This window comes from Prionailurus bengalensis, chromosome A2 (assembly GCF_016509475.1).
Source record: "Prionailurus bengalensis isolate Pbe53 chromosome A2, Fcat_Pben_1.1_paternal_pri, whole genome shotgun sequence".
Taxonomy (NCBI): Eukaryota; Metazoa; Chordata; class Mammalia; order Carnivora; family Felidae; genus Prionailurus; species Prionailurus bengalensis.
The window spans coordinates 98,602,015-98,616,113 of NC_057348.1; the positions used below are offsets into that span (position 1 = coordinate 98,602,015).

Below are 14,099 nucleotides of genomic sequence, written 5' to 3' on the forward strand. Positions count from 1 at the left end.
TTAATATTATAAAATGAAAATTTATATTGATTCTCATGGTAAGAAACTGGCCCAAAGCACCGGGGATGACTGGAGAAAAAGTGTCAGCTGGGTTCCTTGCTTATCGAGGGTTAAATGTCGTTTCTTTTACTCACTCTGAACGTCGGCACAGTGGAAATCAGGCTACACATTACCTTGAAGGGCCAGGAGGATATATCCACGCCAATATGAATAAAACCACCCTGAAAATGAAACATATAGAGTCCAATAGTGACAATTATTAGTCATTCACCAACGTGACATACACAAGAGCAAACAATTCAATAGCTTTAAAAATAGTTTATTTCCTCCTTCACAAACGCTTGAGCCTTCTGACCATGATGCAAGGCACCACAAATTAAATAAAAACGTGTATTAGAATATATTTGTCTTACACATGATTCAAGACAAGTGGGATTTTGAAAGCAAACAGGTGTCGACTGCTGGGGGCAGGGGATGGGGGCAGTAAAGTAGATACGAGTATGAGGGATGTGCCCTTCCCTGCAATGTTTCCTGAAATAGGCAGTGATCATCACACTGCATCATATGAGAACTTGCCCCAAATCAGCACATCCAGGAGAGGTGCTGCGTCTCATAGTTTCTCTGTCTATAGAATAAAATACCAAAAGGACTTCCCTGACTACAAAGACATCTGCCTGATAAGTCTTGGTACTACTAACAGAGTATGATATCTTCAATGTGGTTTTCATGACACCAAAAAAAAAAAAAAATGGTTTCACATAAAATCTTCATAATATAATCCATGAACAGAATTCGTACATGTTTAAAATCTGAAGCCAAGGCTGGCTATTTCTGATAATTTTGTTTTCATTTCTTCCAGTGTTTTTTTTATTGTGATAAATATGTACCCAGCTTCCTACCAGCTTAAACATGCATGAAGCACTTTGCTCTGAGCACCATGATCGCCATTCAGTAGTCTCTTTGGGACTATAATCCTAATCTGAGGAGAGCAGCACTAGTTTCTATTCAGACTTGCTCCTTCTCCCCAAATCATGTTAGTGTTGACCAAATCCCAGTAAATGTCAGCTATAAACAGAGATGTGTGAGCAGAGGCCCAAAGAATAATTAGGAGTAATTTCACAACGCTCTGGTTAAGAAAGCACACAGAAAATGAATGATTTCACCTTATAAAAGACTCGAATTTAAACAAGAGATGGAAATGAAAGGAGGCAAACACTGTTTCCATCGGAGGTGAGGTGTTCTCTACCACAGTGGACAGAGCTGCAGCCGCACCCTGGGGCCGCTCCCACTACAGGCCTCCACCGGTGACCTGTGCCGCAGATGTGGATGGCTTGAAGAGAGGTAGGTACAGTCCAAATTTGTTTTCGATCCCTGCAAACGTTGCAACGGCCAGTCTGTAGCCTCCAACGTGATCAGGATTGGGAGCGGGTAGTACGATCCTGGATTTAGGAACCGGTTCCGATCCTACGGGTTTCCTAAAAGGAGAGAAAACAGGGTGAGAACCTGAGTTTTGTATCATTCTTATCTTGGTAAAAATGACATTTAAAAGTTGTTAAAATCTGCCTCATATAAAGAAATTGTGGAGTTCTAGTTGGTTGTACGTTCCCCTTTGAAATGTGTTTGGTTACATGATTTCAGTATTTTCCAACATCTTTTCTTTCTTTCTTTTTTTTTTTAAATGTTTATTTATCTTTGAGAGCGGGAGAGAGAGACAGAGGAGGTGCTGGGGAGGCACAGAGAGAGGGAGACAGAGGATCCAAAGCAGGCTCTGCGATGACAGCAGCGAGCCTGACGGGGGGCACGAACTCACGAACCGTGAGATCGTGACCTGAGCCGAAGTCGGACACTTAACCGACCGACTGAGCCATCCAGGAGCCCCTTTCCTACGTCCTTTCTACTTCATTCTTAGGAATTAGATTAATGCACCCATCTTAATAATGACAGGGCACTGGAAGAGCTGAAACTTAGCTGCAGATCTAGCGGGATACTTACACGCCTCCAAAATCAATGTAGAACCATCGCTGCAGCAATTCATACGTCAGCAAAGTTACACCAAACTGGGGTGAGGATCGAAACACACGAGCTTTAAAAAAATGGGGAAATAATAGATACAATTAGATTTTTCAAAAATTTACCTGATATCAAAAGTTTAGTTAAGAACAAATTATTTCCATACCACCAGCTCCTTTCCACAGAGCTTTTGGGCCTTCTTCCCGCAGTATCTTCCTAAAGCAGTCCATCACCCCGCTGTAAGTGGTTTGGCCAGCCCTGGCGGCCACCTGTAATCGCGTCTTGATAACATCAGCAGGGGTCACTAAAGATGCCGCCGGCATACCTGCAGGAAAGGCACCACCATCACAGTCTGGTCACATTCTCACTATATAAAAATCACTGTGCTTTGAACTGCTGGTCGTGGAAAGAAAGTTAAGAGTCTGATGAAATCAAATGCCTCTTCTGCTGTCCTCTGGGAAGCAGGGCCAGGACTGTCCTGTCTGCAGTGATGGAGGCTCCTTAAGACTCTCCTCACCTCCCTGCCCCAAACCACTTTGGGAGCTTCATATTTATTAATACTTTTAAGGAATGATTTGTCAGTAACACTACTTCAAGTGGTTGAGAACAAATGGAGAAAGGCTGTTTTTTTTTTTTTTTTTTTACTTTCCCATCTAAATCAGTCACTTGCAAAGTTATTAGGTCCGATTTTCAGAGGTGAAGTTTGTTATGTGTTTCCTCTTCACGCTTTTCTGTGGCTGCTGGCAGTCACGGGAGGTGCCTTCGTGCACATGTTCAACCACCCTTTACCCACCAAAGCCTAACCTCTCCAGTTACACCAGAAAAAGACTTCAGTGAGGGCTGAGGGCTAAGCAAGCTGTGTGTGTGTGTGTGTGTGTGTGTGTGTGTGTGTGTGTGTGTGCAGGGGGAGGAAGGGGGGTGGTGATCAGAGGTGGAGACTCCCATAGATAACACTTCAGGATTCCTTTTTCCTAAAACTGACATCTCCAGAAAAAATATTTGACAGAAAGCTGAAAATTTATACTGGCTAATAATCAATGAAAAAGGAACAACAACAGCAACAAAACCCTCCCAAAATTACCAGTGGGAAATTTTTCTACAGTCATTTTATCCAAAATGGGGCAGCCCATGTTTAGATTTTTTAAAAGCGAGACTGTACTCAGAAGACACTGTCTCTTATGGTTTTATTACTTTTCCATTATGAACCTATTCCAAACCAAATTGGTCAAATGCAGATGCATAAATCTCCTTTGCTTTTTTTAAGGCTTAATAATTCTGTAAGAATTTCTGTCCAAACCAACGTGGTCTGGCTCACAAGTACATCTCATCCTTCTAACAGACAGCTTTAAGGTTACAGCGTGTGTGTGTGTGTGTGCGTGTGCGTGTGTGTGTGCACGCGCCTGGGGAGCTCTGCACAGCACACGTCTGTATTTATCCTACTAAAGGTACAGCTCTTCCTCCATCTTCACGGACCACCTCACAAACTCCCAACGTAAGTAACTGTTTTTTCTAAAATTAATCACATTTGTTGCATGTGAAAAAGCTCACTTTATATCCAATGCTTCACTGGATAAGTCATACTGAATTTCCTATTAACTTGGAGGAATTATTTTAACTTTGAGCCAGGAATTTATCCTCCAACATAATGGAAGGAAACAGGAAAAATGCTCAGAAACCCACTGTGTTCACACCACCCATTACGTTTTACTTCCTGGTTTAGAAAGAGGTTAGCAAGGCTGTCTGCTTTCAACATGCAGTAAAATCCTCCTTGCAACAGTGGGCAGGGATGTCAGAGTGACAGGGGACATATATAACATCGGTAAAAAGTCTCCTTCGGTTAGTTTTCATAAATAGCTCCTTGTTTTGAAAAAAGAGAGAAGTAAGTACTGGGGGGCAGAGAGGAAAGATCCCGATTATGAAATAAATATGCCAAAAGAAACGTGTGTAAGACGCTTAGCAAGTTCATCTGGCAAGACCGATTGGTGGTGGTGGTGGTGGTGGTGGTGTGTGTGTGTGTGACAGAGACAGAGAGAGAGAGAGCTGGGGGCTGGAAATACGGCAGCTGCCCGGGACTCTCATCGTATCCCACTCACCCTCACCTCTCCCAGGCTGACAGCTGGGAGGGCCTGGGAGTTACTGTGGATGGGGATTTCTGATAGAAGACTAGGGAAACTAACCTGGAGAACAGCCTTATGTTGCTCTGAAGCAAGGCCAGGAAAGCAGTATCTACCAGAAAGAGCTTGGCCACCAGAAATCTGTTGATTTTGGTGGCCAGGGTTGGCAAAGACTCTGAGTAAATTTGCCTGGTCTCTCCTGGCTTCCAAAAGGCTAAGACAACACTAACCAAGAGGTCTCGGTTTCTCTACTCCCAAACACGGGGGAGCAAGTGGAGGCTAGGAAACAGAGAGGCTTCGTCTAGGCTCCTCAACAGCAGCCTGATGGATGCTTCAGTAATGACACAGATGATGAGACCTACCTACTACCTCTGTGACAAGAACAACTGGGGGTGTTCTTTAGCCAATAAAAAATTACAACGCTTTAAAGGGGGCCCAGCGCCTAGAGAGTAGAAGTTCATTTATAATAAAAAGAAAGCACAACCAGCAAAATACAACTTTGGGGCAAGGCAGCCTCAATTTTCATAAATATCCCATTAGTATTTGTAAAGACTGTGCTTCTCTGTTTATGGGATACGAACTTAATATCTGTTTATTTTGGATCAAGGTGAAGGGATTCACAAATTGCCTCCTCGTCCTTATATATAGTATCTATTTGATGGATCAGCTTCTAAGGAAAGTGTCAAGATTCGGAATGGGAATATATCATGTTCTTATCATACCCTTAAGCTGAGGTTTTATAAAACAATATTACGTTGATACTACATAGGGGTTGATGGCAATATACCATGAAAGGATTTTAGTTTAAAATAGAACCAGAGGATATGAGAGTAGGAGATTCTCAGGCATGCTCCCTCAGAAGAACAGAACTTGAGAACCCTAATTACCCATAAATGCTTGACTTGCACAAGACTGAGATCTATCTCCTAACCAATGAACATGTGGCAAGCAATCTCTCCTCATCCTTAAGCCAAGGAATACTGCTTGGATGCTGCCTGAACGCCCATCAAATGTTTTAACATGCTGTGCTCTCCCTCCCCCACCCCTTTGCAACTTTCCTGCTGGTTCCGAATAGACCCAATTTCTGGTCCATTGCAGCTTGTCTCAATTTATGTCTCTATTTAGGCAGACACTATCTGCTTAGTGAATTTTATTTTTTATAAGTGCAAAATAAGCCTCTGTGCTTCTAAGTGCTATTTTTAAACCCTGAATTCCATTCAGTCTGACATGAATATTGCTAAACTTGCTTATTGTTGGTATTTGCCTAATACATATTTTCAACCCGTTCTCTTTCAGTTGCTCTATGTCACTGTTTTCTCAAACTTCAGATGACTAGATTTCCTTTCACAACTCGTCTAGAATAGGCATTTGTTTTTTACTAGGGGCACTGAATACATTCAATTGTGGTTATAATTGTGGTTATTAGACTTATTTCTGCTATCCAATATTGTGGTTTTTATTTTCTGTTTCTAATTGTTCCCCTTTTGATCTCTACCCTTACCCAATTTAAATATTACGTACATTTATCACATAGTACACTATTTACAATATGTACAATAAATGTACATTTGCACCCTTTGCCAGCAAGCCCTTCTTATATAAAAATACATATTATCAAAGTCACCAGTTACTGAAATCACTCTCAGGTTTAACTTTTATTTGCTCTGTTTCAAATATCCCATAGTTTTTTCTTCCTTAAATTCACTTTTCATTTTGCTTTAGAGATATCTGTGAGGCGTAAACTTTGAGTTATGGGAGAAATGAACTTGAGACCTGCCCCCCTCCTGAATGCTGGTGTGTCTGGGAATGCCATCGAGGTTCCAGACATCCCTTCCTTGGCATTTTAAATTGAAAGGGCTAGGACTGCAGATGAAAACATGAGAAGTGAGCTTTTATTACTGATTTGTTTTCTGTCCTCCTTTTATATTACTTCTCTCTAGGGAGCTCCTATGAAATAGAAGTTAGACCTCCTGGACTAATCCTACATGTCTCTAACACATTTTCTCCTTTTCTTATCTCTATATTTTCGCTCCATATTGTGGTTCTTGTTTCTGTTTTTCCACGGCTTCATTTTCCAGATGTCTAATTTGGACTTTGAGCATACCCATTCTATCATTCAGATGATGCATGGATTTTTAATTTTGGCAATTCTTTTACTAATTTTCAAGAAAGCTTCCTTAAGAATGTTCCTCTCAAATCTCTCTGCAGATCCTAAGTATAGTTCTTAAAAGTCCCCTTTTCTCTGAATTGCCTGCCTTTCCTGGAATTCCTCGGTTTGTTTCTCTTCTTGCTCCTTGTCTGGGGACCTCTGGCTGTCTATTGATACATTCAAGTTCAAAGAACAGACTGATTACCTTAGTGCTGGCTTCTACCACCACCTAGGTCAGTTTCACCGGCAGGTTTCTCTCCCAAATGGGGGGAGGGGGTTGGGGGCCAGCAATGGGCTTCGTGAAACGAGGGACTCCTGTTAACTGGGGACAGGGGTTGGGGAGGTGGCCTAGCAGGGTTGGGACCTTCCAAGCTGCTGAAACGTGGAGTGCTTCACTCTGGGAGTCGAAGATATTATCTTATGCTCCTGTTGCGAAGAGCTGCGTTCGTGCGTGTGTTCGTTGGTTCATTCATTCATGCATGCATGCAGGCATGCACTCATTCCATCTGTGGTGAAGGTCTGGAACCTTAAGCCTTACCCGGCATTTTTTCAGTTCCTTACACTCAGCCTTCTCCAGGCAATCGGTGCCTTTCTTAAGAGAAAAGCCAGGGGCTTTCAGCCTGGATTCAATTGTTGCCCAAAGCTACGTACAAAAAAGGAGTAGGTACAAAAAAGGAGTAGGGAGGACTGAGCCCCACCTTCCTGCCAGGAATGCGGCTCTTTCACTCCCGTTAAAGATTTACCTCACGCCCTCCCCCACTCCTGGTATTCTATTGTTCACTCACTGGTTAAAATTCTTTGGTTCTGCTCTTACCTTAAGAGCAGTTTTTCCTGCCTGTGTTCTGGGTTGTGGCACCCTCCAGTCCAGTTTCTGAGTCAATATGCTTCTGTTTCCTGCCTTCCGAGGGCTGGTGCTAATATTTTCTAGTGCCAATATGAGTTTTAAAAAATGTATTTCCCGACATTTTAAGGTATTTGGGTTGAAAGGAGAGACAGATGAATATACTCAGTCTATTACTTTGATTCAATCTCTCCTATTACTTTTTTTTAAGGATCTAAGAATTGCTTAAGTTATTTTAACCTTTATGTCCACATAACTAACAAATTTATGTCAATAGTACTTCTCTCCTAACTTCATTCTTTTAATACGTTTGCAAAACCATCCAATCACACACATACAGCACTTCCATTAACTGTGTATTGAATAGCTTTTAAAGATACTCCTGAGTTACAACTTAATCTAAATTTGATTTATCCTTTATCTCATCACTGTCAATTAAGATCACCTCCAATGATGAAGCTCTAAAATTTGAGAAATACTAGATATCTTTTATTTGATATCTGTAAGCCATATCGAAATGCCCTTCAATAATCAAAAAGCAACATGTTCACTGCAGGGAATTAAAACTTAGTTTCTTAATTTCAGGCTCTCTGCTTTGGCTCCCACCTTCTAACACACAGAGGCATGCTGGCCAATGAACATAAATTCAAATATTGGTTAGGCTTACTCTATCCTGTGAAATAATGGAGATGTTCTCAGTGTTTAAAGATGTTCTGGGGTGCCTGGGTGGCTCAGTCAGCTATGTGTCTGACTCTTGATTTAAGCTCAGGTCATGATCTCATGGTCCTGAGACTGAGCCCAGCTTAAGATTCTCTCTCTCCCTCTCCCTCCGTCCCTCCCCTGCATGCATGCTTTCTCTAAAAAATAAGTAAAGATATTCCCAGTTTACAATCATATACATATATCTGAAAAAAAAAATCAATATTCTCCAGGTTTTGAGATATCAAAAACCACCTCTGTTAAAATACTACTAAAACAATCTAACTTCAGGTCAAATAAAATTTTTAGAAAAAGACAGTACTTACTAAATACTGAAATTACTATCAAAACATAGAAAGCATGATCATATTAATTTAATCCCAGATCCATCTTATTTATAATACAATTATTCAACAAAAAATATATGTATTCTGGTAGGAGATATTTTATATAAGAATACACATAAAAATAGTAGTAAGACATTTTTGTGTTACAATAAAAAAGTCAGTGGTCAAATTGCTATTTGTGCTTATTTTGAGATAAGCGTTTCTCCCTTCTCCTAATGACAAAGATCACCCTGACCCTCGGACAGACATACTTCCGGGGATTCTGCGCATCCTCCACCAGTACGTCTTCTACCTAGGAAATGCCTTTGTTCTCATTAGCATCCCCAAAGGGAATGCGGGGGCCTGACCCATCTTCCATACACCAGCCCACACAAGTGTGCATTTTTGTGTTCACTACCCTTAATGATGATGTTGCACTGGGCACCACACATGTGTAAACAGAAGTGTTTTTGCCCTTCTCCACACTGAATTCTGTGATCTGGCCGCCGAGCATGCCAGCAAGGATCTACACTCAGCAGCTGGTTGTCCTGCTTCCTTCCATGACATCAGTAAACTGCTTATCACTAGATACAGATTTTTATGTTCATCTTACAACAAAATACATTACTTATTAATTCAGATGCATTTTTAGGCATTTTTTGTTTGGATTTGAAGCTAAACAATCATGTGCAAATAATGCTGATTTCATTTCTTCTTTGATAATATTTATGCCTCTTACTTCTTTTTCCTATTTTACTACATTGGCTGGAACCTCCAAAATAAGCCTGAAAAACAAGGATGATAGAGACATCCTTGTCTTATCCCTAATTTCAATGAGAATAGTAGTTATTTGCCCCTGGCTTTTGATAGATGTTATTAAGAAAGTGGTTTAGTTCTCCTTATATGGTTTATACAGATTTGTGCAATATGCAAGCCCACCAAGCTTTGAGGCTAATATGTTCTTTGAAGAAAAAAAAAAACGGATGACAGTCTGTCTTGTATTTTTCCATCCTATAGGGAACCAGATGGATAATAATGAAAGTGTTGCACTCAGCTCCCAAATGACTCAAATGACCTTCACCTCCTGCATTTACACCTCAGCCTCTGTTCAGTCTCCTTGTACATTACACAGAGCTGATGGGTGTAACCAATAGGATTGTGTGGAAGTAAAGGAGTGTGACTTCCAAGGTTTGGTCACAAAAGACATGGCAGCTGGGGCTTTGCTCTCTTCCCCTGTCTTCTCTCCCCACCCTGGTCTCCCCTTTCCCTTCATCCCTCTCTGAGCTGGCTCCTGGGGGGGGGGGGGGCGGGGGAAGGGGAGTCAGTCACCTTGTCACAAGAACATCCAAGGTGACCTACAGTGAGACCATGTGGCAAGGAACTGAGGCCTCTTGCCAATGGCCATGTGACTGAGCCACCCTGAAGGTGAATCCTCCAACTTCAGCCTAGCCTCTGGCTGACATCTTGACTGCAACCTCACACCAGACCTTGAGCTAGAGGCACTCAGATAAGCTGCTCCCAGTCCACAGAAACTGTGAGATGATCAGTGTTTGCTGTTTCCAGCTGGTCAGTGCTGGGGTAATCTGTTATGCAGCAATAGATAAGGAACAGAGAAGGTATCTGAACAACAGCTCTGAAAGATGCTGGGACAGCTGCACCGCTAACAAGGCAGCATGGGGACATAAACCAGTTCCAACTTCCAAGAATAATGTAGTAATGCATTAAAAACAGTCATGCTTTTTACCAGCAAACTCACTTTAGAGAGTCTATATCTCCAAGGAAAAAATGTCCCAGAGTAGGGGAAAAGCCTTTAAGCACAAAGATATTTTTTACAATATAATACATTTAAATTTTTTTTGAAAAAATTTAAAAATCTAAGATTGAGGGTTAGGTAACTATACGACAGTTAAAAACTATGTTTACAAAGTTTTAAAACATATAATGTTATTATTGAACATTTAAAAATACTTATGTGCCAGGTACTTTCTTGGATCTTTCCATTTATTAATGTGTACCTACTGACCTCAAAATAACTTTATGAGACTAAGACCGTTTTTTACCCATGTGTAGATGGGAAACAAGAAGAGAGGGGTTACACAACTGCAGGTCACACAGTTCCAAGTGGGGAAACTAGAATTGGAATCTGCCCAGTCTGGCCTCACAGCACATGCCATTAACCATTGTGCTGTGATGGCTAACAATGCTTCAGCTATGAAATTAAGTGAAAACCACATATCCACAGTGTGATCATAGTTAAAACTATGCATGGTCAGATACCACCTTACAGCTGTCAGAATGGCTAACATGAACAACTCAGGCAAAAACAGATGTTGGCGAGGATGCAGAGAAAGAGGATCTCTTTTGCATTGTTGGTGGGAATGCAAGCTGGTGCAGCCACTTTGAAAAGCAGTATGGAGGTTCCTCAAAAAAGTAAAAATAGAACTACCCTACGACCCAGTAATTGCACTACTAGGTATTTATCCGTGGGATACAGGTGTGCTGTTTCGAAGGGACACATGCACCCCCATGTTTATAGCAGCACTATAAACAAAAGCCAAAATATGGAAAGAGCCCAAATGTCCATCGATGGATGAATGGATAAAGAAGACATGGCATATATACACAATGGGGTATTACTTGGCAATCAAAAAGAATGAAATCTTGCCATTTGCAACCACATGGATGAAACTGGAGGGTATTATGCTAAGCAAAATTAGTCAGAGAAAGACAAAAATCCTATGACTTCACTCACATGAGGACTTTAAGAGACAAAACAGGTGAACATAAGGGAAGGGAAACAAAAATAATACAAAACAGGGAGGGGGACAAAACAGAAGAGACTCATAAATATGGAGAACAAACTGAGGGTTATGGGAGGGCTTGTGGGAGGGGGGGATGGGCTAAATGGGTAAGGGGCACTAAGGAATCCACTCCTGAAATCATTGTTGCACTATATGCTAACTAATTTGGATGTAAATTTTAAAAAATAAAAAATAAAATTAAAAAACCCCCAAAACTATGCATGGTTAAAAATGATGCAAGGGGGAACAAATTAGCAGAAATGTTAAATAGGGATTATCTTAGAGTCGTGGAGTAACAGATAGTATTTTGTTATTTACCCTTTCGGTTACTTTCCACACTTTCCAAGTGTTTTACAATTTAGCAATATTATTTTCCTAATCATTAAAAAAAAAAAAAAACAAAGAAAAAAAAAACTGAAGGAAGAAAATAAACCTCCAAAGAGAAAATGACAACATCAACAAAAAAACCCAAAAACACCTGCTAGTAATTTCTACAGCTCTGGTAGCATGGATTACCTAGGAAATTCCTACCCAAAGATAAAATCCCTTCTGGGTGGCTATCTGCCTTCAAGAGAAGAGTACAGGCACTATTTCTGTTGTATTTTGGAGAGAGGCCTAGAATTTGATCTTGAGCTCTAATACATATCCTCTGATTTTACAACCGATACCTGGAATAATTTACAGACAGATTCTCTTGATTTTGATGTAATACTGACCAACGTTTATTGAGTATTTACTATATGCAAGGCACTATGCTAAGTCCCTCACATGGGTGTTCCCACTTGTATCTCACAGGCACACTCTGTAGTCAGTACACTTATCATCTCCATTCACAGCCAAGGACACCGAGGCTTGGGGTAGGTTAGGTAATTTGCCCAAGCAGCACACTACCAACAGGTGTAGCAGTTCTCCCCAGTAGGTCCTACCTTATTTCAAATAAGTTATTTATATTGTACAATGTACAAAATGCACTGCATTATAACCTTTTGGTTCAGAAAATATTATGTATACACATGTAAGTGACGTACAACAGGGCACAGTCAACCAATGGCTAAGTTGGTATTAAAACTGGGAATTCTATATTACAGTCTCGAAATCATTATTTTTTTCTTGATAGAGGTAGAGTGGCCTTGTACAACAAGGGTTCCTGAGCAGCCAGGAAAGGGCAACCTTGCCTCATTTACCAACATCACTGCCTTTGAAAGAAAAGGGATTAACTAAGAATTAAAGAAAAGCTCCATGGGTTCCTGCCTTAGGGGCTCCCCAGGTTACAGGCAGGTCCACAAAACAGCAAACAACTTCTCAGATCAGGGGCTTGTTCTCCTGAGACTCAAGTCAACAGCTCTCTGGAGAACAACACCTGTATCAAAAATGTTTGGACCCAGCCATCCCAGGACTGCCTTAGGGTTTGTTAACTCATTAAATGTTTGCTACCACCTGGAGAGCGAATCCGGATTGTTCCAGCCTTTAGGATCTCTGAACCAGGGGCATCAAAGATCCAACTGATTCCTGCTGTGGCTATAATCAAATTTCCTCTGGGAATTTACATTGGGTTGTAGAGGACAACCTTCCCCCTCATCATCTTTTTTTTTTTTTCTATTGACACAGTCACTGTAGCACTAAAAACAAGGAGAGTCATTTCCCTCTGGGATTCAATGAACACACACACACACACCCTGTTCCTGTAACACAGCGATGAGGAGTCAGTAGTCAGTACTACGTCACTTTTATCTAGATTCTGGACAAGCATTTATGTACCATTTCAGTTAGACACTTTAAAGCACAATGATTCAAATTTGTAAAAACTTTCAGCTAAACAGTCATCACTGGTATGCTGTGAAGTGGAATTATGAAACTATAGGGAACTTGGAATTCAACAATGCCAAAAAATGCACCAAATTTTTCTGGACCTTCCTGGCAAGAAATTAAGCTTGCCTAATCTGGCACCAAATTTTCCTGGCAAGAAATTAAGTTTGCCTAATCTATTCTGCCAGAAGGTTAATTTCTTCTCCTTTCTTTTCAGTAGCCATTCAAAGCAATCTGTAGCCTACCTCACATGTGCCCAATCAAGAACTATAGGCAAAAAATTCCAAGGTAGTGACATGGGAGAGGGGGAGAACAGAGCCCTGTGAGGGCCACTCACCAGCTATGGCGCCAGCCAAGAGCAAGCTTCCGGGACTAATCTGCCCATCTTCATTTGCAAAGGAAGCCTTCACATGAGCATAGCACGGGAAGTAGATGGCCGAGAAAGGAATGTCCCGCAGAAAGCATGCTTTGGCACCCTGTACATTTGAAAAGGAAGAAAAACCACATGAAACACATATCCCATTGAGAAGATCAAGCTTTTCTGGAACTTACCTCAGGACAAAATATTCCTGGAGAAGACCAAATTTGTACTCACAAACTGAAAGGGGAACAGAAAAAAAATAACCCAAATTCTGCAAGTAACAAATCTGAATTTTGTTTTTCAAAAATAAAACAAATTTCATTGTGCAGTGTGAGAAAGAGGGAGGCACTTCTTGTTTATTGCAATGGCTAGATTTTGATTAAAACACTTTTGGAACTCTGCCCACAACATCTCTTTAAATCCCTACCGATGGCAAGTCAGTCACTGGCATCTCAAGGAGGGTCTGTACTCAGAAGATGGACAGCAAAAACCAAGAGGCCCCTTTGTTTACATACTAGGAAGCAAATTATATAGGTGGCAAGGGAAGAGGTTTGTTCTTTATATTGTTTAAGACTCTGATGAAAGTGTTGGACTCTTTCCCAGAAAAAAATTACACATACATAAAAAATTATATACCTTTTGAAGGGGTTCGTGGATCCCCTAATTTATTCACATATTTGCCCCTTCTCCCCAAGGGTATGAAACATTGATAAATGCTTATTCTAAAGCCTTAAAATATTTACAATAATTCCTACCATTTAAGAGCTGTGTATAGAGCAATCAACAACTAGAGCAAAATCTTCAAACAATTTCTAGTGTCAAAATAATGCATGGGGAGGCCTTGAGAACTGATGTGTGCCTAGAAATGTAGTGTTCTGATGAAAACCACAAGACATATATTGTACTTTAGGCAGGCCAAATGGGAAGGAAGTCACCCCTTTTCAACACCTAATGATTTAATACCATTTCTTTCACAGATTTCTAATACCTAA

At 40.8% G+C, this 14,099-nt stretch overlaps 1 protein-coding gene across 5 annotated transcripts in view; it reads right to left on the bottom strand.

Annotated features, from left to right (window-relative positions):
* Positions 1-303: 303 nt before the first annotated feature.
* Positions 304-14,099, bottom strand: part of SLC25A13 (solute carrier family 25 member 13) — a 185,461-nt gene continuing 171,665 nt past the window's right edge. For all 5 annotated transcript variants that reach the window (XM_043588929.1, XM_043588930.1, XM_043588932.1 and 2 more), the window contains 4 exons: positions 13,084-13,222; positions 2,177-2,335; positions 1,993-2,083; positions 304-1,475 (listed from right to left, as the gene is read on the bottom strand). In XM_043588929.1, the coding sequence (XP_043444864.1) occupies positions 1,289-1,475; positions 1,993-2,083; positions 2,177-2,335; positions 13,084-13,222 (576 nt within the window). In that variant the 3' untranslated portion in view covers positions 304-1,288. The remainder of the gene's footprint in view (positions 1,476-1,992; positions 2,084-2,176; positions 2,336-13,083; positions 13,223-14,099) is intronic.